Source organism: Heloderma suspectum, chromosome 5 (genome assembly GCF_057233095.1).
Source record: "Heloderma suspectum isolate Gila_16-S chromosome 5, 16-S_ref, whole genome shotgun sequence".
In the NCBI taxonomy this organism is placed as follows: Eukaryota; Metazoa; Chordata; class Lepidosauria; order Squamata; family Helodermatidae; genus Heloderma; species Heloderma suspectum.
Window position 1 is genome coordinate 223,839,999 of NC_139462.1, and position 23,877 is coordinate 223,863,875.

Below are 23,877 nucleotides of genomic sequence, written 5' to 3' on the forward strand. Positions count from 1 at the left end.
TCCTCACCTCCACTGTATATTCATAAGGGATATGATTTAGGTCATACCTGAATAGTTTAATGGTTTTCCCGACGTTTTTCAATTTCAGCCGAAATTTTGCAAGAAGCAGCTCATGATCTGAGCCACAGTCAGCTCCAGGACTTGTTTTTACTGACTGTATAGAGCTTCTCCATCTTTAGCTGCAAAGTACATAATCAATCTGATGTCGATATTGACCATCTGGTGATGTCCATGTGTAGAGGCGCCTCTTGTGTTTACGTGTTCTCTTGGCAAAACTCTATTAGCCTTTGTCCTGCTTCATTTTGTGCACCAAGGCTATGCTTGCCTGTTATCCCGGTGATTTCTTGACTTCCTACTTTAGCATTCCAATCCCCTATGATGAAGAGGACATCTTTTTTGGGTGTTAGTTCTAGAAGGTATTGTAGGTCTTCATAGAACTGATCAACCTCAGCTTCTTCGGCCTCAGTAGTTGGGGCATAGACTTGAATTACTGTGATGTTGAATGGTTTGCCTTGGATTCGTACTGAGATCATTCTATCGTTTTTTATTATTGTACCCCAGTACTGCTTTTCTCACCCTTTTATTGACTATCAGTGCTACTCCATTTCTTCTAAGGGATTCTTGGCCACAGTAGTAGATAAAATGGTGAGCTGAATTAAATTTGCCCATGCTTCTTCATTTTAGTTCTCTGATTCCCAAGATGTCGATGTTCTATCTTGCCATCTCATGTTTGTCCACCTCCAGCTTACCTTGATTCATTGATCTGACATTCCAGGTTCCTAAACAATATTGTTCTTTACAGCATCGGACTTTCTTTTCACCACCAGACACATCCACAGATGAGTGTCCTTTCGGCTTTCGCCCAGCTGCTTCACTCTTTCTGGCGCTACTTGGAAACACCCTCTGCTCTTCCCAGTAGTATACTGGACACCTTCCGACCTGAGGGGCTCATCTTCCGGCGTCATCTCTTTTAGCCTTGTGATACATTCCATGGGGTTTTCTTGGCAAGAATACTGGAGTGGGTTGCCATTTCCTTCTCCAGTGGACCAAATTTTGTCAGAACTCTCTGCCATGACCTGTCCGTCTTGGGTGGCCCTGCACAGCATAGCTTATGGCTTCATTGAGTTACGCAAGCCCCTTCGCCACAACAAGCCAGTGATCCATGAAGGGGACAAGAGTAAATCGGGATACAAAAAGATTACTAAGCAAAGGTTCAAGAACATCATTTCCCAAAGTAGATCTGCCTAGTCATTCACATGAAAAGAGCTTTACTGAAACAGTAAAATGACTCCTCTTATCCAAAGCAACCACCCCAGGAAAAACATGGGGCTGCCACCAAAAATGGCATCCCTGTTGCGAACTCTTCCTTTCTCCCTCCATACTGTGCAGTAAGGCTTCCTCTTCTTCTGACACCATCATGCACAACATGTAATGGATGACATCAGGATATGGGCTAAGTTTACTTAACGTTACCTTCGGAGAGGGGGAGAACTTGACATAGGCATGCCATTTCTGTCAGCAGCCCCGTGTTTCTTCTAGTATAGCGCTCCGGCCTCAGGTTGAATCCAGGCTGGGAGTTTTCCATGCAATCCGCTACCGATCTACATATGAGGAAGGGATGAAATCCACACCACATCCTGTGATTTGTCTTTGCTTGTGCTCCACTAGGGGTACATGTGTATGTTAAACCTTCCAGCAATCAAACGCCCAGTGCCTGAGTGCTTCATAGAACGTTCAGCTCAAAATTTTGGTGGCTGAGGGGCCAAAATGGGGGCGGGGTGGGTCAAAGTAACCTCCATGGCTTACCTTTTGTAAGGCAGAGGAGAGGTCTCCTGGCAGCCACCCCTACCCTGTTGACCAAATCCTCCCTCAGAATGACATGGTATCATATAACATTGTTCTGAGGGAAGATTCCTGCATCCACCAAGAAGCACACAACCACCAGTAAATCACCCTGTCAAAGACTGCAAAGTGCCTCCCTTAATTTTGCCATCTACAAATCGGGAAGCAAAATTGGGGGAAGGTGGATTTCACCTCAGCCTTAGTAAGTCTGTGCTGGCTTGCTGACAGTTCTCCTCCTCCCCACTAAAGACCCCACAGTACAGGGAGTAGGAAATTTGTCCTGGTTAACTACCTCAGCTGGGAGACAGACAGTGGGAACTATGACCCTGAACCTCTCAGTTGTTTTTGATTTCATCTGCCATAATACCCTTCTGGATTACATGCCAAGGACAGGAGTAAGAGGCACTGCACTCCAGTGGTTTTGCTCCCATCTGGCAGGTCAATTCCAAATTTCTGCTTTACTTCAGGGCACTTACCCAGTGGGGTTCCACAAGACTATTTTGCCTCCATTACTGTTTAATATCTTCATGAAACCATTGGGATAGGTTGTCTACGTTTTTTATCTGAAGTACTAGATGTTCTGAACAGATGCCTGCAGTCAGAAATGGGATGGACGGACGCCAAAAAACTGGAGCTGAACTCAGACAAGTCGGATGTACTGTTGTTGAGTGGAAACAGCCACAGAGAGAATATCCAGCCTGTACAGTGTCATGCTGCACCCTACCAACTCCCCACCCGCAAGGAGCAAGTTTGCAGCCCAGAGGTGCTCCTGGATCCAGCACTGATGCTGAATGCAGAAGTGGGATCCAAAGTTTCCACAGTTCAGAAGAGTTCTAGGAGTTTCCCAGCCATGATCTCGCCATCGTGTCAGGCTTTAATAACATCCAGGCTCATTTAGTATGATGTGTTATACATGGAGCTGCCTTTGAAAAAGTCTTTGGAAGCTTTAACTGGTGCATAACACAGTCCAGTGCTCATTGCTATGAGCACAGTACACCTGTAAAGAACTTGATCAGCTCCTAGTTTGTTTCCAATTGCAATTCAAAGTGCTTGTTTTGATCTTTTGACCCTACACAGTCTTGGATACCCAAAGGACCTGTAAGAAACATCCCAGCCACCAAGAGAGTTAGCGGAGGCCTGTCTCCAGCTGCTCCTCTTCTGGGTGGTCTTCTAGAAAAATGGCCTTTTCTATGGTTGTGCTCTACCTATGGAACTCCCTCCCGAATGACGATGTGGCTGGCATCCTTCCTTCCTTTCAGGCCCTAGGCAATGTCTGTCCTCTTTACCCAGGCCTTCGGTACTGCAATTAATTTTACTGAACTGCCTAGTTTTCACCCATTACGTGACAATTATCTGGGACTGACATATTGGCTGCAGGAGTTGTTTTGAATGGATGTGATTTGAACTTATACACTTTTATTGTGACTTGAGGCTTTTTGACGTTCCATTAATGGTATGTTAAGCTTGCTTGAATGCGATTTAAGATAGAGAGGTGGCATATGATATTTTAATGAGTAAATAAAAACTGGCCCTGGCCCAGTGGCTTAGTCTGAACTCTACAACATGGGACAAAGAGTCAAACTGTCCTGCTTGCTGAGCACTGTCCTCCCTTTCCTCCATTACCAGAGCTCCTGTCCATACTTCTCCCCTGGCAAACTCGCAATATAAAAGCTGTGAGTTTGCCTAAACACTTTCTTTTCCAGCAGAAGCTCAAGTTGGCTACTTCACAACGAAACTAAACCAAACCAAAAGTGTTAATTTAGCCAGGGGAGAGGGATTTGGGGTAGGGGCTGGATCACTGCACACCCACCCAGCCTTCCGTGGGTCAAATGGCATCAGGGGCATAGCATGAAAGACCACGCAACCAGACACAAACCCAGCTCTTCATACACACTCCCTCGTCACCACCAGCATACTGCAACCTATTTATTGGGGTGGGCACGTATGGCAGCTTGGTCAATACAAAGCAGCCTTTAGTGATAGCTCTGTTCAAAATGAGACCATAACCAACTGCCCCCACCATACACAAAAATCCCATTTACTGGCTTGCTCCTCTGATCCTGGAAAGCCAGCGTTTAGATCACCAAAAGCACAGCATGGATGCAGGACATCAGTTAAAAAAGTGCTATTTATAGACCGAGATAATCTGTTTCATTTCATTCTTAATGGCTGAGTAATTGGCACCCTGGGACCCCGGACACTATTGCCAAAGTAACAAAAGCTTGCTACACTCCCCCACAATTACAGTAAATCTAGATATACACATCAATTTTCCTGTGCATTGTCTAAGCACTTAGTGCACACACACAACTGTCAACGCGGCCCAGAGTCATCTGCACATAAAGGGCAATTTATATGAACTGTAAACAATAAGTTTCCAAGGGCTTAGCTCTTAATCTGGCCAGTGGAAACAAGAATCTCTCTCCACACGCATGTCAATTACCATCTATCTATTTATTACATGTTAAAGCCAGTTCCTGTCTTTCCCATTTTCCCAACATTCCACTGCATTTTGGCATGATCAAGAGAAAGAACTTTGAGGCTATGCAAGGGCTACGCAGAATGGACCAGACTTGATTCCAAATGGCTGGGGTCATGCAAGAGCAGGTCCAGTTCCCACCCACAGTGGTCCCATGTATCTGAATGGCAGCCATTCATTCCTCTGGGGGAAAATAAAGAGCTACACTTGGGGTGAATGGTAAGTGTTGACTTCACTGTAACATTATCCCAACACTGTTTCTCTCCACACACACATCCTATCCAGCAGCTCCAAATCTCCTGGCATGAACTGACCCGTACACTACACTCTGCATCTAAGGCCCTCCTCCGGGAGCCTCCTCCAGGGGAGGATCGGAGGGCGGCAACAAGGGAGAGGGCCTTCTCGGTGGTGGTGCCCCATTTATGGAATAATCTCCCTGACAAGGCCCACCTGGTGCCAACATTATCATCTTTGCAGCACCAGGTTAAAACTGCCCTCTTCTCCCAGGCATTTGGCAGCGTATAATGAGTCTCTTGATCGTCTCTGGCAGATTGTTTTTGATATATGTCATTTGTTATTTGTTCTATGTTATTATGTGAGTGGTTTTATATTTTACTTAAATGAATTTTAATGGTTTTTAATTTTTGTGAACTGTCCGGAGAGCTTCGGCTATGGGGCGGTATAGAAATATAATAAATGAAGTATTTCATCATACTTGGGAGCAACCAATTAAAAAAAACATGCACACATTCAGAATGCAATTATGCGGACAGGAACAGCCTGGTGTGCCCAGTGGTAGTAGATTTAGCTTCTACCCCAATGGTGTCTCCAAATGCACCCCTTTTATTTGTCCCATAAGTGAACATTTGCCACTCAATGCTTACGGAGGGAAGTATCGGTTTTAATTGTTAGTTTCTTTGGACATTTTATAGAAAGGCACAGCATACTAGAAATGTTAAAAATAAGAGCTGACTAAAATAAAAGGAAAGCTGATTTTAATAAACTCAGAACAATGATCCGTAAAGTCCCATGGCAAGCGACGTTAACGAGAAAAGGAGTCCAAGATGGGTGGGAGCTTTTAAAAAAGGAAATTCTCAAGGCACAATCACAAATAATTCCAACAAGAAGAAAAGGTGGAAGACAACAGAAGAAGCCAATGTGGCTTCACAAAAAGCTTAGGGATGACCTGAAAACAAAAAAGGACACATATAGGAAGTGGAAAGAAGGCCAAGTAACAAAGGAAGAGTACAGGCAGGTAGCATAGAATTGCAGGGATGGCGTCAGGAAGGCTAAAGCTGAGAACGAGCTGAGGTTAGCGAGGGATGCTAAAAACAACAAAAAGGCTTTCTTCAGCTACGTGCATAGTAAATGGCAGAGGAAAGAAATGGTTGTTCAGCTATTAAATAAGGATGGCAAAACGATAACAGATGACAAAGAAAAGGCAGAGGTGCTCAATTCCTACTTTGGCTCAGTCTTCTCCCAAAAGAGGGTCTATGACCCCCCTGGCAAAGGTGAAGTGCAGGCTGAAGGGGCAGGATTGCAGCTTGAGATCGATAGGCATATGGTCAAGGAACACCTAATTACTTTGAATGAGTTCAAATCCCCAGGGCCAGATGAACTGCATCCTAGAGTAATAAAGGAACTGGCAGAAGAACTCTCAGAACCGCTGTCTATTGTCTTTGAGAAATCATGGAGGACGGGGGAAGTGCCAGATGACTGGAGGAGGGCTAATGTTGTCCCTATCTTCAAAAAGGGTAAAAAGGAGGAACCTGGGAACTACAGACCAGTCAGTCTGACATCAATCCCAGGGAAAATTCTGGAGCAGATGATAAAGCAATCCATCTGTAAGCACCTTGAAAACAATGCCGTGATTACTCGAAGCCAACATGGATTTGTCAAAAACAAGTCCTGCCAGACAAATCTGATCTCATTTTTTGATCAAGTAACCTCCCTTGTAGACCGTGGGAATGCTGTAGACATCATATACCTCAACTTCAGCAAAGCTTTCGACAAAGTGCCCCATGATATCTTGATGAGCAAACTAGCTCAAAGTGGGCTAGATGAAACAACGATCCGGTGGATCCACAGTTGGCTCCAGAATCGGACTCAAAGAGTGCTTATCAATGGGATCTTCTCAAACTGGGGAGAAGTAACAAGTGGGGCTCAGGGCTCAGTCCTGGGCCCAGTGTTCTTCAACATTTTTATTAATGACTTGGAGGAGGAGGTGCAGGGAATGCTGATCAAATTTGCAGATGACACAAAATTGGGTGGGATAGCTAATAATTTGGAAGACAGAAACAAAAATCAAAGTGATCTGGATAGGCTGGAGTGCTGGGCAGAAAACAACAGAATGACATTTAATAGGGATAAATGCCAAGTTCTGCACCTAGGAAAAAGAAACCAAATGCACAGTTACAAGATGGGGGATACTTGGCTCAACAACACTACAAGCGAGAAGGATCTTGGAATTGTTGTCGATCACAAGCTGAATCACAAGCCACCAATACGATGTGGCTGCAAAAAAGGCAAACGCTGTTTTGGGCTGCATTAATGGAAGCATAGCTTCCAAATCCCGGGAAGTACTAGTTCCCCTCTACTCAGCACTGGTTAGGCCTCATCTGGAGTACTGTGTGCAGTTCTGGGCACCACACTTGAAGAAGGATGCAGACAAACTGGAGAGGGTTCAGAGGAGGGCAACAAAGCTGATCAGGGGACTGGAAACAAAGCCCTCTGAGGAGAGACTGAAAGAACTGGGCATGTTTAGCCTTGAGAAGAGAAGACTGAGGGGAGATATGATAGCACTCTTCAAGTACCTGAAAGGCTGTCACAGAGAGGAAGGCCAGGATCTCTTCTTGATCATCCCAGAGTGCAGGACACGGAATAATGGGCTCAAGTTACAGGAAGCCAGATTCCAGCTGAACATCAGGAAAAACTTCCTGATGGTTAGAGCAATACGACAATGGAACCAATTACCTAGGGAGGTGGTGGGCTCTCCCACACTGGAGGCGTTCAAGGCGAGGCTGGACAGCCATCTGTCGGGGATGCTCTGACTTGGATGCCTGCATTGGGCAGGGGGTTGGACTCGATGGCCTTGTAGGCCCCTTCCAACCCTACTATTCTATGATTCTATGTGGGTCATGCATGAACTGCAAGATCACATGCTCCTTCCCCTCCACATGAGTGGATCCTCCCGCTCCTGTCTTAAGAGATAAGCCAGCACCAATACTAACAGAGCTTTCACTAACCAAGATCCCTGTTTAACCAGGATTTGAAACCAAGCTGTTCAGGAAACTATGAAGACAGTTGGAAGCTGCCTTATGCCACCTCAGACTACTTGTTCATGGTCTCCTCTGACAGGCAGCAGCTCTACAGGATCTCAGACAGAAAGAGGCCTTCCCCATCACCTGCTGCTATCTGATCCTTTCACTAAAAAGCCAGTGTGGTGTAGTGGCAAGAGTGTTGGACTGGGAGCCAGGAGATCTGGGTTCTAGTCCCCACTCGGCCATGGAAGCTCACTGGGTGACTTTGGGCCAGTCACAGACTCTCAGCCCAACCCACCTCACAGGGTTCTTGTTGTGAGGATAAAATGGAGAGGAGGAGGATTATGTACGCCACCTTGGGTTCCTCAAAGAGGAAAAAAGGTGGGATATAAATGTAATAATAATAATAATAATAACAATAAAAATGCCAGGGATTTGAACCTGGGACCTTAAGCATGGAAGGCATGTGCTCTGCTCCTGAGCTATGGTATCGCCCAGCAGAACTAAGGAACCTAGGCTAGGCTTATCCATGGTTAAGTTGTAGCCCTTACCTGTGTGGTTAAAGCATGGGGGGGGGGGATCTGCTCTCAAGTGAGAAGGGGAACTGGGAAGCAAGTGATACCATGATCCACTAAATCTCTTAATCATAGTTAAGTGTATGCCTGCGCCAGCCCCTAGATTTTGTATTAGAAACAGCATCAACAGCAGGTTTCAATCCATTCCAACCTCTTACCTCCTTGAATCCATACCAAGAGGAGAGGAGAGACCAGACTCTACAGCCTTATGTTTAACCTCTCCCTTAATATCTTCTCCTGACCTGCCTGGTTTCTATTGGATATCTCCTTTTACAATTCCCCTTAAACAAAAACACTCTCATTGCTGGAAGGAGGATGGGGAGAAAGAGAAAGCATCACATACAACTTAGTTACTAGCACACATGAGTTTGAGGACTGGACGTCTCCACAGCAATCCTTTGCAGAATGGATTTTCTTCTTCTTTAACAAAAACACAAGCCACAACATCTGCGAGCAATCTTGTCAAAGCATTACTCAGCATCTCAGAAATACAATCCAGTCTCCTATAGAACACAGCCAGCTTGTATTCCCATGCTTCTGGAGGCCTTGAAAAAACATCTCCTGGGGATACAAAACAAGAGATTGCTGCTGACACTTTTCCAACTTTGTGCATTTTGGATTTGGAATTTCTGATATGCAAGGAGGGAGACCAAAGGAAGGGAGCGCATGTAAGCACAGATAAAATTATATTCCCAAAGAGCCTCTAGGCAGAACTCTTTGGAGGAGGGGCAAGATAAAAGATATGACAGTCATAGATAAATGTCCATATTTCAGGAGGCAGGGCATTTCATAGGAACAGAGGGAGAGCACAAAAAAACCAAAGTAAGGAAGTGTTAACATGAATCACCCATATACTGAAATCAGTGATCTTGGGAGAAGTGGGGGGAATTAATGCGGAGAGGGCATCCCTTCGTCTGCCACACGTAGAGAAAGAACAGAAGAATGCGCTTGCTGGATCAAACCAAAGTCTCAGACCAATACTCAGTAGCCAGCCAAGTATCCCTCTGGGAAATTCAGAAGCAGCCTTCCCCAGTTGGTCTGCATGCTGCCACTGTCCAACCTGAGCATGAAGCAACTGTAAGTCTCTCCCACACCATGAACTTGCGTAATCCTTTTTAACAGCCATCTACGCTGGTGGCCATTACATATGTGGAACATGAATGCAACAACATGAGCTCACAGACAAGCTTCTCAAAGGTAGGGTCAAGAAGCAACAGTAAGAACCAGACATGGAACAACCGATTGGTTCAAAATTGGGAAAGGAGTACGACAAGGCTGCATATTGTCACCCTGTTTATTTAACTTATATGCAGAGTACATCATGAGAAATGCTGGGTTGGATGAATCACAGGTCGGAATTAAGATTGCCGGGAGAATTATCAATAACCTCCGATATGCAGACGATACCACCCTAATGGCAGAAAGCAAAGAGGATCTAAAGAGCCTCTTGTTGAGGGTGAAAGAGGAGAGTGCAAAAGCTGGTTTGAAACTCAACATTAAAAAAATGAAGATCATGGCATCTGGCCCCATCACTTCCTGGCATATAGGAGGGGAAGAAATGGAAGCTATGGCAGATTTTATTTTCTTGGGCTCCAAGATCACCGCAGACGGTGACTGTAGCCATGAAATTAAAAGACGCTTGCTCCTTGGGAGGAAAGCTATGGCTAACCTAGACAGCATAGTAAGAAGCAGAGACATCACCTTGCTGACAAAGGTCCGTCTAATCAAAGCTATGGTTTTCCCAGTAGTAACGTATGGCTGTGAGAGCTGGACTATAAGGAAGGCTGAGCGCCGAAGAAGTGATGCTTTCGAACTGTGGTGCTGGAAAAGACTCTTACGAGTCCCCTGGACTGCAAGGAGGTCCAATCAGTCAATCCTAAAGGAAATCCACCCTGAGTGCTCAATGGAAGGACAGATACTGAAGCTGAAGCTCAAATATTTTGGCCACCTGATGCGAAGAGAAAACTCTCTGGAAAAGACCCTGATGCTGGGAAAGACTGAAGGCAAAAGGAGAAGGGGACGGCAGAGGATGAGATGGCTAGATAGCATCACCAATGCAATGAATATGAACTTGAGCACGCTCCGGGAGAGAGCACAGGACAGGAAGGCCTGGCGTGCTATGGTCCATGGAGTCACGAAGAGTCGGACACGACTGAACGACTGAACAACAACAACAAGGAGTAGCAGAACATTCCTGTCAAGTGTACCCCCCTCCGCCCCCTAACTATATATATTTCACCCACATTAACTGGCTTAGGACAGCTCCTGTACAGTCTCAAAGATTCAACACATAAAAAAGCCTCCTGAAGCTGTAGAGCAAGCTAAGCCATTTTTGTATTATTATTATTGCTTTCTCTCTAAGCTTGTCAAAATATTCAGTTACAGAAGAGCTAATCAAACTCAGAGACAGGCATCCAGGATAGAGACACAACTTGCATCCCGTTAAGCTGACCACGATGGGCCTGTCAGAAAGCTCTGTTTTTTAAGTGCACCAGCTGGAAGAGCTTAAGTTTCAGACTCTGTTCAGTAACTTCCCAGCAGTGTTCCCATTTGCTTTGGTTACAGATTACATGGGATCATCTATCAAGCAACCGGACATCTGATAATTCACAACCAAAAGTACAGGCAAGTCAAGCATTCAGAATGGGGAGAGGTGCAAAATGTTTGACATATCAACTGGCTCCTGTCAGTCATGTCTGGGAGTGATCTCCTTTTTCCCTTAGTCACAAAACTCATTCAACATCCTCATAGCCTTCGGGCTTAACTACACCTCTACACATGTGGCTGGCTTTGGAAAACACTGGGGAGGCAGCCGTCAGTACCAGGCATGACAGTTCATCCCTCAACAGTACTAGACCACCTGGAGTATACAGGCACTTCAGAGACTGAACTGTCTTGATATAGGAGGGGTCAAATCTGACCCTCTTGCTAAAGGGGTTTGGAGAAAATGGTGCCTGTGGCAAGAGACCTTCCTAGCAGGCCATTTTAAGTTCCCACCCCCCACCCCACCCGACTCCTCCACTGTATTTTCATAGTGGACTTGGAGGAAAATTAGTTTCTGCTCATGTTCCTAAAGCCTTGCAAGCTCCATTCAAGCTGTGGACCATGTCCTATGTGAGGCCCGTTCTACCTCCCTTCCCTGGGACTCAGATGCAATTCACTATTGACCAAGAACAGGCTCACCATTCAGGCAGCAAGTTGGAATATCAAAAAGATATAGAAGATTATTCTCTCTTTTTTTGAATCAATTTTATTTTTGTAAATGAAATACACACTACCAACAACATAATCAGAATCTTCAGTTTCCAACATTACAGTATTCTGAGGGGGGGGGGGGAGGGAGGATAGCAAAAGAAGTGGGGCGGGAAGGATTATATTAAACTTCAATAAGAACAAACCAAATATCCAAATATCAATCCAATTGCAGATTATATCTATACAGCACTCTTCCAAACATTGCAAGTATTATTAAATCTTCAATCCACTACACCACAAATGGTGAACCTTATCTTTCAGTATCATAACCTCAGTCTTATAGCAAAGGAATGGGAGCAAAAAATCCAATTCCATTGGCCATATATTACCATTCGGTTAGCGCGTATTAATAAACATTAAAGGTTTGGCCAACAAGACATAGTAACAATAATGATCCCATAATGATAATAATAATAAAAAGAGGGGGGGAGAAAGTTTAAGAAAAAGATAAAAAACAAAAAAACAAAAGCAAATAATTTGTATATTTTAAGTAATATCATATCTAAAAATATATTTATGTGTACACACACATACACAAACAGGCATTTTATTAAGATATTGAAGATTATTCTCAATGGCTAGCTCGCAATCACAGATCTCCCTTCTCTGGGAGGTACTCCAAAGTCCTAGCCAAAGCCTGCTTTAGAAGCAGAGCAAACCCTTGCTGTTCACCAAATCAATGGCCAGAGGCACAGTTATTGAAAAGGATTAGTAGTGGAGAAGCTGTTAAATGAACATAATTTCATTAGTTGCTATTTGAAAGAACAATTCTACCCACCTAGAACTTCTGGAAGCAGCCAAGTAATCAACTCGTTCAAGATGCTATAAACGTATTAGGTCTTGCACAGCCTAGAGTAGCCTTCCCCAACCTGGTGCCCTCCAGATGTGCAGGACTACCACTTCCATCAACCTCAGCCAGCATTAACTCAATTGGCTGGGGTGATGGGAGTTGCAGTCCAGCACATCTGGAGAGTGCCAGGTTGAAGGAGGCTACCTTAGAGAGCTCCTCTTGTTCTATCTATCCTGACTCCAACAATATATGATAATCATCCGGGGCTGTTCGTCTTCTACAGTTCTGCAGAGAAACTGACCCCAGTGCTGGATTCAAGCAGTGAACTGTACCTTTGGACTGGGAGCTGGGAGATCCGGGTTCTAGTTCCCACTCGGCCATGGAAGCTCACTGGGTGACTTTGGGCCAGCCACACACTCTCAGCCCAACCTATCTCACAGGGTTGTTGTTGTGAGGATAAAATGGAGAGGAGGAGGATAATGTAAGCCACCTTGGGTTCCTTGCAAGAGGAAAAAAGGCGGGATATAAATGCAATAAATAAATAAATAAATAAATAAAATAAAGAGAGGTGTTGGCTCATGATTTCTAAACACAAACGTAGCTCAGTGGGAGAGCACCTGCTTTGCATGAAACTCTTGCCTGAAACCCTGGAGAGCTGCTGCCAGTCAGTGTCAACAATACTGGGCTAGATGGACCAAGAATCTCACTCAGTATAAGGCAGCTTGCTATGTTCCTATGTGCAATCAGCATCTGAATCTGAAGCCATAAAAGAGCCAAGGGCAGAACTTCAAAAATTAGAAAGTACTGTTTCCACCCCCTTTATGAATCACTGCCTTGTTGTGGCAAAGGGGCTTGCGTAACTCAGTGAAGCCATAAGCTATGCCGTGCAGGGCCACCCAAGACGGACAGGTCATGGCAGAGAGTTCTGACAAAATGTGGTCCACTGGAGAAGGAAATGGCAACCCACTCCAGTATTCTTGCCAAGAAAACCCCATGGAACGTATCACAAGGCTAAAAGAGATGATGCCGGAAGATGAGACCCTCAGGTCGGAAGGTGTCCAATATACTACTGGGAAGAGCAGAGGGTATTTCCAAGTAGCGCCAGAAAGAATGAAGCGGCTGGGCCAAAGCCAAAAGGACACTCAGATGTGGATGTGTCTGGTGGTGAAAAGAAAATCCGATGCTGTAAAGAACAATATTGTTTAGGAACCTGGAATGTCAGATCAACGAATCAAGGTAAGCTGGAGGTGGTCAAACATGAGATGGCAAGATTGAACATTGACATCTTGGGAATCAGCGAACTAAAATGGACAAGCATGGGCGAATTTAATTCAGGTGACCATCATATCTACTACTGTGGGCAAGAATCCCTTAGAAGAAATGGAGAAGCACTCATAGTCAACAAAAGCGTGGGAAAAGCAGAACTGGGGTACAATCTCAAAAACGATAGAATGATCTCAGTACGAATCCAAGGCAAACCATTCAACATCACAGTAATTCAAGTCTATGCCCCAACCACTGATGCCGAAGAAGCTGAGGTTGATCGGTTCTATGAAGACCTACAATACCTTCTAGAACTAACACCAAAAAAAGATGTCCTCTTCATCATAGGGGATTGGAATGCTAAAGTACGAAGTCGAGAAATCACCGGGATAACAGGCAGGCATGGCCTTGGTGTACAAAATGAAGCAGGACAAAAGCTAATAGAGTTTTGCCAAGAGAACACGCTGATCATAGCAAACACTCTTTTCCAACAGCACAAGAGACGACTCTACACATGGACATCACCAGATGGTCAATATCGAAATCAGATTGATTATGTCCTTTGCAGCCAAAGATGGAGAAGCTCTATACAGTCAGTAAAAACAAGACCTGGAGCTGGCTGTGGCTCAGATCATGAGCTGCTTCTTGCAAAATTTCAGCTGAAATTGAAGAACTTCGGGAAAACCACTAAACCGTTCAGGTATGACCTAAATCATATCCCTTATGAATATACAGTGGAGGTGAGGAATAGATTTCAGGGATTAGACCTGATAGACAGAGTGCCTGAGGAACTATGGACGGAGGTCCGTAACATTGTTCAGGAGGCAGCAACTCAATCCATCCCAAAGAAAAAGAAATGCAAGAAAGCAAAGTGGCTGTCTGATGAGGCTTTACAAGTAGCTGAGGAAAGAAGGGAAGCGAAAAGCAAGGGAGAAAGGGGAAGATATATCCAACTGAATGCAGAGTTCCAGAGAATAGCAAGGAGAGACAAGAAGGCCTTCTTAAATGAACAATGCAAAGAAATCGAGGAAAACAACAGAATGGGAAAGACTAGAGATCTCTTCAAGAAAATTGGAGATCTCAAGGGAACGTTTTGTGCAAAGACGGGCATGATAAAGGACAAAGAAGGCAGGGACCTAACAGAAGCAGATGAGATTAAGAAGAGGTGGCAAGAATACACAGAAGAACTATACAGGAAAGATCTGAATGCCCCTGATAGCCATGATAGTGCAGTCACTGAACTTGAGCCGGTCATCCTCGAGAGTGAAGTCAAGTGGGCCTTAGGAAGCATTAGTAACAACAAAGCTAGCGGAGATGACAGTATTCCAGCTGAGCCATTTAAAATCCTAAAAGATGATGCTGTTAAAGTGCTGCATTCAATATGCCAATAAATTTGGAACACTCAACAATGGCCGCAAAACTGGAAAAGGTCAGTTTACATTCCAATTCCAAAGAAGGGCAATGCCAAAGAGCGTTCAAACTACCGCACAATTGCGCTCATTTCACATGCCAGCAAGGTGATGCTCAAAATCCTACAAGCTAGGCTTCAGCAGTATGCGAACCGAGAACTACCGAAAGTACAAGCTGGGTTTAGAAGAGGCAGAGGAACTAGAGATCAAATCGCCAACATTCGATGCATCATGGATAAAGCAAGAGAATTCCAGAAAAATGTCTATTTCTGCTTCATTGACTACACTAAAGCCTTTGATTGTGTGGATCACAACAAACCCTGGCAAATTCTGAAAGTGATGGGAGTACCAGACCACCTTACCTGTCTCCTGAGAAACCTGTACAAGGGTCAAGAAGCAACAGTAAGAACCAGACATGGAACACCTGTGTGGTTCAAAATTGGGAAAGGAGTACGACAAGGCTGCATATTGTCACCCTGCTTATTTAACTTATATGCAGAGTACATCATGAGAAATGCCGGGTTGGATGAATCAGAGGTCGGAATTAAGATTGCTGGGAGAATTATCAACAACCTCCGATATGCAGACGATACCACCCTAATGGCAGAAAGCAAAGAGGATCTAAAGAGCCTCTTGTTGAGGGTGAAAGTGGAGAGTGCAAAAGCTGGTTTGAAACTCAACATTAAGAAAACTAAGATCATGTAATCTGGCCCTATCACTTCCTGGCATATAGAAGGGGAAGAAATGGAAGCAGTGACAGATTTTACTTTCTTGGGCTCCAAGATCACCGCAGACGGTGACTGTAGCCATGAAATTAAAAGACGCTTGCTCCTTGGGAGGAAAGCTATGGCTAACCTAGACAGCATAGTAAGAAGCAGAGACATCACCTTGCCGACAAAGGTCCGTCTAGTCAAAGCTATGGTTTTCCCAGTAGTAATGTATGGCTGTGACAGCTGGACTATAAGGAAGGCTGAGTGCCGAAGAAGTGATGCTTTCGAACTGTGGTGCTGGAGAAGACTCTTACGAGTCCCCTGGACTGCAAGGAGGTCCAATCAGTCCATCCTAAAGGAAATCAACCCTGAGTGCTCATTGGAAGGACAGATACTGAAGCTGAAGCTCAAATATTTTGGCCACCTAATGCGAAGAGAAAACTCCCTGGAAAAGACCCTGATGCTGGGAAAGACTGAAGGCAAAAGGAGAAGGGGATGGCAGAGGATGAGATGGCTAGACAGCATCACCGATGCAATGAATATGAACTTGAGCACGCTCCGGGAGAGAGCGCAGGACAGGAAGGCCTGGCGTGCTATGGTCCATGGGGTCACGAAGAGTCGGACACGACTGAACGACTCAACAACAACAACAACTCTTTCCACGGGCTGATCCTTCGTCAACATGTTCAGCAAGGCAGCAAAGTGATGCCCCCTCCGGCAACTTCAGGAGGTCTCAGCAGAAGAGGGGAGTACAGGAAGCCCTGCCCTCAATCGACTCCATTTGCCCTCAGTGATGTCATCACCTAGCCAAATCTGACAGGGATCACTGAGTGAACATGACAACATCAACGCTATGTAGCTCAATTGGCCAGGATCATGTAAGTGCAGCCTTCCTAAACTCAATGCCCCTAAAGATATGCTGGGTACAAACCCCATCATCCCCAGACTGGCTACACGATGAATGAAAAAGAAGCCTCAATCAAGGTAGGGGAGGCTGAAACAGCAACACATCAAGCTATAGACAGTTGTGCAAAATGAAGACAATTCAAAGAAGGGGGGGCTTTGGGAGAGGGCACTCACCCTAAAAGCATAGCACTCTAGTCAAAAGAGTTTGTGTGCATTCAGCGCTGCCCTGCCTTCTGCACACTACACAGTCATTTCACAAAGAGAAAAGAGTGCATATGGGCATGTGCAGAGTGTCTTTCCACTGTGCAACCATCAATATATCCTACACATCTAAGATTTAGGGGGCAAAGCTCTCACCAGTGAAGGGGGAAACTTTCATGTCTGCTTTTCCTCAGCACCATTTAGTTTCTCAAAGACATACAGGAGCTCAAGCAGAGAAAAAACAAAGACAAGGATTGGGGGCAGAGGAGGAGAGGAATGGAATTTGTCACTTTTGTCCCCACTACCAAACCTTTTCCACATCCTCAACCTTTTAACCTTTAAAAGCCTTTAAATTCCCAGGCTTCTTCAGGGATGCACTGATTCAGTGAAACAGCTTAAAACCGGTTTAAGTGTGTATTATCTAGAACTCTTACTTACCCTACCTTTGAAGGCTTAGAGGAGGATAGAGACTGGAAATGAATACATTAAAAAAAGAACCCAAAATAGCAAACGTGGCTTATTTCTTTGGCCATAAGACATTACAGCAGCAGGAGTTTGTTAAGTCATCTTCACATGTGGTCAGTCACTTCCTAATTTATTTGTAAGAACACGCCACTCTTTAAATTAACACCATCTATTCTGCAGGGTCTAATCTCATACATATCCACACACTTCATGAAGTCCCTACTGATTTACTACCACAGCCTGACCTGACCTGACCACATACCACAACTAAAAAAAGGGCTCCACTCCAGAATGTCACTCCCTTCCCTCTCTGCCAATAAGCTGGGTGCCAAATTTGGACAGATGTGATAACTGCATTCATCCTGCCCACACCATGACTTTAATTGTACTGGGCTGCTTTTCTACTAAAGGTGTGATCTATGACTCAAGTCTTCCACTGAAATGGGACTGAACAATCATTTTATTGTGCTAACTTGGATAAGCTTCTTAGAGCTTATTTCTTCCTATGAACCACAAAAACCTTAATTCACATCCTACCTCCCCTTCTTACTTTGCTCCATTTAGAAGCTGACAGCAGAAGTACCACAAGACCAGCCTTCTCCAACGTGATGTCCTCCATATCTTTTGGACTTAATTAACAACAGTAACAACAACAACAACATTTCTATACTGCCCCATAGCCAAAGCTCTCTGAGCAGTTTACATAAGTTAAAACACTACAACTGTTTTACAACTTCCATAATTCTTGATCATTGGTCAATTCCCCTTTTTTCTGTGATAGCCCTGCATTTATGGAGCGCTCTCCCCAAGGAAGCTCATCTGGCACTAACACTGTCATCTTTTTGGTGCCAGGCAAAGACGTACTAATTTCCCCAGGCATATGGGCATCAGGCACAGCCCAGTTGCTGTGGATTGCTTTTGTGGTATTTATCCTTGGCTTGGGATGTGTGCAAGGGAGATTTTGTGTACTGTAAATAAACACTTATTGTATTATATTTTTAGATTATGTTTTTATGGTGCTTATTTCTATTATTGTGCTGATTATGGTTTATACTGATTGTTTTTTTCTGATATATTAATTATGGATTTTTGTATTTGAGTGTAAGTCGCTCCCACCATTTTTTGTGGTAGGAAGCAACACATAAATTTAATAAATATTATTAGGCCATGCCCCTACTTCATGGATCACTGCCTTGTTGTGGCGAAGGGGCTTGCGTAACTCAGTGAAGCCATAAGCTATGCCGTGCAGGGCCACCCAAGACGGACAGGTCATGGCAGAGAGTTCTGACAAAATGTGGTCCACTGGAGAAGGAAATGGCAACCCATTCCAGTATTCTTGCCAAGAAAACCCCATGAAGCATATCACAAAGCTAAAAGAGATGACGCCGGAAGATGAGACCCTCAGGTCGGAAGGTGTCCAATATACTACTGGGGAAGAGCAGAGGGTATTTCCAAGTAGCGCCAGAAAGAGTAAAGCGGCTGGGCCAAAGCCAAAAGGACACTCAGATGTGGATGTGTCTGGTGGTGAAAAGAAAGTCCGATGCTGTAAAGAACAATATTGTTTAGGAACCTGGAATGTCAGATCAATGAATCAAGGTAAGCTGGAGGTGGACAAACATGAGATGGCAAGACTGAACATCGACATCTTGGGAATCAGAGAACTAAAATGGACAAGCATGGGCAAATTTAATTCAGGTGACCATCATATCTACTACTGTGGGCAAGAATCCCTTAGAAGAAATGGAGAAGCACTCATAGTCAACAAAAGCGTGGGAAAAGCAGTACTGGGGTACAATCTCAAAAACGATAGAATGATCTCAGTACGAATCCAAGGCAAACCATTCAACATCACAGTAATTCAAGTCTATGCCCCAGCCACTGAGGCCGAAGAAGCTGAGGTTGATCGGTTCTATGAAGACCTACAACACCTTATAGAACTAATACCCAAAAAAGATGTCCTCTTCATCATAGGGGATTGGAATGCCAAAGTAGGAAGTCAAGAAATCACCAGGATAACAGGCAAGCATGGCCTTGGTGTACAAAATGAAGCAGGACAAAGGCTAATAGAGTTTTGCCAAGAGAACACGCTGATCATAGCAAACACTCTTTTCCAACAGCACAAGAGACGACTCTACACATGGACATCACCAGATGGTCAATATTGACATCAGATTGATTATGTACTTTGCAGTCAAAGATGGAGAAGCTCTATACAATCAGTAAAAACAATACCTGGAGCTGACTGTGGCTCAGATCATGAGCAGCTTCTTGCAAACTTTCGGCTTAAATTGAAGAACATAGGGAAAACCACTAAACCGTTCAGGTATGACCTAAATCATATCCCTTATGAATATACAGTGGAGGTGAGGAATAGATTTCAGGGATTAGACCTGATAGACAGAGTGCCTGAGGAACTATGGACAGAGGTCCGTAACATTGTTCAGGAAGCAGCAACGAAATCCATCCCAAAGAAAAAGAAATGCAAGAAAGCAAAGTGGCTGTCTGATGAGGCTTTACAAGTAGCTGAGGAAAGAAGGGAAGCGAAAAGCAAGGGAGAAAGGGGAAGATATATCCAACTGAATGCAGAGTTCCAGAGAAAAGCAAGGAGAGACAAGAAGGCCTTCTTAAATGAACAATACAAAGAAATTGAGGAAAACAATAGAATGGGAAAGACTAGAGATCTTTTCAAGAAAATCGGAGATCTCAAGGGAACGTTTTGTGCAAAGACGGGCATGGTAAAGGACAAAGAAGGCAGGGACCTAACAGAAGCAGGTGAGATTAAGAAGAGGTGGAAAGAATACACAGAAGAACTAAACAGGAAAGATCTGAATGTCCCTGATAGCCATGATAGTGCAGTCACTGAACCTGAGCCAGACATCGAAGAGAGTGAAGTCAAGTGGGCCTTAGGAAGCATTACTAACAACAAAGCTAGCGGAGATGACAGTATTCCAGCTGAGCCATTTAAAATCCTAAAAGATGATGCTGTTAAAGTGCTGCACTCATTATGCCAACAAATTTGGAACACTCAATAGTGGCCACAAGACTGGAAAAGGTCAGTTTACATTCCAGTTCCAAAGAAGGGCAACGCCAAAGAGTGTTCAAGCTACTGTACAATTGCGCTCATTTCACATGCCAGTAAGGTGATACTCAAAATCCTACAAGCTAGGCTTCAGCAGTATGCGAACCGAGAACTACCAGAAGTACAAGCTGGGTTTCGAAGAGGCAGAGGAACTAGAGATCAAATCGCCAACATTCGCTGAATCATGGAGAAAGCAAAAGAATCCCAGAAAAACGCCTATTTCTGCTTCATTGACTACGCTAAAGCCTTTGATTGTGTGGATCACAACAAACTGTGGCAAATTCTTAAAGAGATGGATGTACCAGACCACCTTATTGTCTCCTGAGAGCCCTGTACGATGGTCATGAAGCAACAGTAAGAACCAGACATGGAACAACCGAGTGGTTCAAAATTGGGAAAGCAGTACGACAAGGGTGCATATTGTCACCCTGCTTATTTAACTTATATGCAGAGTACATCATGAGAAACGCCAGGTTGGATGAATCACAGGTCGGAATTAAGATTGCCGGGAGAATTATCAACAACCTCAGATACGCAGATGATACCACCCTAATGGCAGAAAGCAAAGAGGATCTAAAGAGCCTCTTGTTGAGGGTGAAAGTGGAGAGTGCAAAAGCTGGTTTGAAACTCAACATTAAAAAAAACTAAGATCATGGCATCTGGCCCCATCATTTCCTGGCATATGGAAGGGGAAGAAATGGAAGCAGTGACAGATTTTATTTTCTTGGGCTCCAGGATCACCGCAGACAGTGACTGTAGCCATGAAATTAAAAGACGCTTGCTCCTTGGGAGGAAAGCTATGGCACACCTACACAGCATAGTAAGAAGCGGAGACATCACCTTGTCGACAAAGGTTCATATAATCAAAGCTATGGTTTTCCCAGTAGCAACGTATGGCTGTGAGAGCTGGACTATAAGGAAGGCTGAGTGCTGAAGAATTGATGCTTTTGAACAGTAGTGCTGGAGAAGACTCTTAAGAGTCTCCTGGACTGCAAAGAGGTCAAATCAGTCCATCCTAAAGGAAATCAACCCTGAGTGCTCATTGGAAGGACAGATACTGAAGCTGAAGCTCAAATATTTTGGCCACCTAATGCGAAGAGAAAACTCTCTGGAAAAGACCCTGATGCTGGGAAAGATTGAAGGCAAAAGGAAAAGGGGACAGCAGAGGACGAGATGGCTAGATAGCATCACTGATGCAATGAATGTGAACTTGAGCACACTCCAGGAGAGAGCGGAGGACAGGAAGGCCTGGCGTGCTATGGTCCATGGGGTCACGAAAAGTCAGCCACGACTTAATGACTGAACAACAACAAAATTAGGCTATGCTGGCTACGGCTTATGAGAGTTGAAGTCCAAAACATCTGGAGGGCACCAGGTTGGGGGGAGGCCAGTCTAGTATTTGTTTAAAGCTATCCAAGCTAGTGACCATCACAAGTTCTTATGGCAGAATATTGTGTAAGTTGTGGGAGGAAGTGCTTCCTTCTCGCGCCATGTAAATTCACAAAACAGTGAATGGGCACTAATTGGACACGTTGTTAATATTGCCTTGTAGCAGAAGAAGCAAAAGACATGGCTAATCCACACTGCCAGAATCCTTTACTTCACAATTCTGTCTCAAAGTCCCCGCACACCATTTGCACTGGATTTTATAAACCTGGGAAAAAGCGGGGGGGGGGGGGAATTAAAAGAATGAGCCTTCAGATTTGGAGGAGGAAGTGTATGGGTATAGGAAATGAGTGAATTCTGGAATATCAGTGGGCAAAAGCAAAATATGATATAAATGCTAATACATAGATTGTTGTGCTTCAGAATGCTGGAACCTGTATTCAAATCCCAGCTCAGACTTGCAAGGTGGCCCTGGAGTAAATCACTTTGTTTCAGAGTTCCTAACATGTCAGATGGAAATAAATGTGACCTACCTCACAAAAAGGACAGACTGAAAAGCACTTCAACCCCATTTAGAAGCACTATGCAAGTAAGCAGCAGTTATAAATGCAATAAAGATCCACCTGTGGATTTGCCCATTTTTATGCAGGTATTCCAGTCCTTCCAACACCTCCTTCAAGATGGTGGCTATTGCAGGTTCATCCAGGACTCCATTCTTGTGTTCTCCTTTTGCCACAATGTGCTTAATAACATCCAGAACAGACCCTATAAGGAAGGGGGAGGTGGGGAGAAACGTGTTAGTGAATGGAGGAAAGTACATGTTTAAAAATCAGTTATTCCAAGACAATTATCCTCTCATTCATCTCCAACTTTATGCTGATACTGAATGGATGGCTCATGAGCTACCTGAGGCTCTTTGCTCCTCAGCTATGATAGAGGTGCACAAAATTATGCATGGTGTGGAGAATGTGGATACGGAGACATTTTTCTCCCAGTCATATAATACTAGAACCCAATGGGGTCATCCCATGAAGCTGATTGGTGGCAGATTCAGGACAAATATAAGGAAGTACTTCTTCATGCAGTGCATAGTCAAACTATGAAATTTGCTACCACCAGATGTACTGATGGCCACCAATTTCAATGGCTTTACAAGGGGGTTAGACAAATTTCTGGAGAAGGCTATTAATGGCTACTAGTCCTGATAGCTATATGCTACCTCCAGAACCAGAGGCAGTAAGCCTATGTATCCCAGTTGCTGGGGAACATGGGTAGGAGGGTGCTGTTGCACTCATGCCCTAGTTGTGGGTTCCCCGTCAACAGCTGATTGGCCACTGTGTGAACAGAACACTGGACTAGATGGACCCTTGGACTGATCCAGCTTGGCTCTTATATTCTTTAACACCTTCTGATGGGCTTAACTGTTTTTCCCTAGAATCTGGCATTCAGTAGCTCTACACATCTAAATATGGAGTTCCCATTTAGCTATCATTGAGAGCCAGTGTGATGTGGTGGTTAGAGAGTTCAATTAGGACCAGGGAGACCGAGGTTCAAATCCTGACATAGCCATGAAGTTCACCAGGTGACCCTGAGCCAGATGCCATTGCTCAGGGTTGCTGTGAAGATAAAATTAATGGGAGGTGAACTATATAGCCTTCCCTGAGCTCTCTGGGGGAAGGAAGAATATATAAAACTGATTGTTGATTTATGGCATTTATACAGGCCACCCAATAACATTATTCTCTAGGCAGCTCAAATGTAAAATAGAAAACTACAATAAAAATAATGGCTAGTAGTCACTGGTTGCCTCGTCCTTCATGGATTTGTTTGAGCTTTTTAAAAAAGAGAAATAAAGAGTTATCTGAACTTGTGACACCCATGAACACATTCTGAATTCTAAAGATCTGTAAGTTACTGAGGCCATGGCTCAATTCAGGTATCAAGCTAAACCATGGTTAAGGAAGTTTAACTGTGGTTTGGTGTAACGTTTGACCTAACGAACAATGGTTTGCAGTTAACTGACAAACCAGGGCCAGAAACCATGTGAGTTCGCAAACCATGGGTTGTGCTAACTATGCTTGCCAATTCAGACATCGAGCCAAATCATAGTTAGGGCCATTACTCCCTTTCCAGAGGCTGTTACCCTATGGAGACAAGAGTAAATATATAAAGTCAAGTGCTGCGGGGACTGAACAGAAAAGCAGACAAGGAACTCAAAATCATTATATGCCTGTTGGACATTCGACGGCTCAAACCA

The 23,877-nt window shown here is 44.3% G+C and overlaps 1 protein-coding gene across 3 annotated transcripts in view; it reads right to left on the minus strand.

The window, feature by feature from the left end:
- OXSR1 (oxidative stress responsive kinase 1) overlaps positions 1–23,877 on the minus strand; it is a 118,557-nt gene that overhangs the window by 49,017 nt on the left and 45,663 nt on the right. For 2 of the 3 annotated variants that reach the window (XM_084859418.1, XM_084859417.1), the window contains exon 4: positions 22,244–22,385. In XM_084859418.1, the coding sequence (XP_084715544.1) occupies positions 22,244–22,385 (142 nt within the window). Of the gene's footprint in view, positions 1–1,473; positions 1,602–22,243; positions 22,386–23,877 lie in introns of all 3 variants that reach the window. The other variant, XM_084859419.1, reaches the window with a different exon arrangement.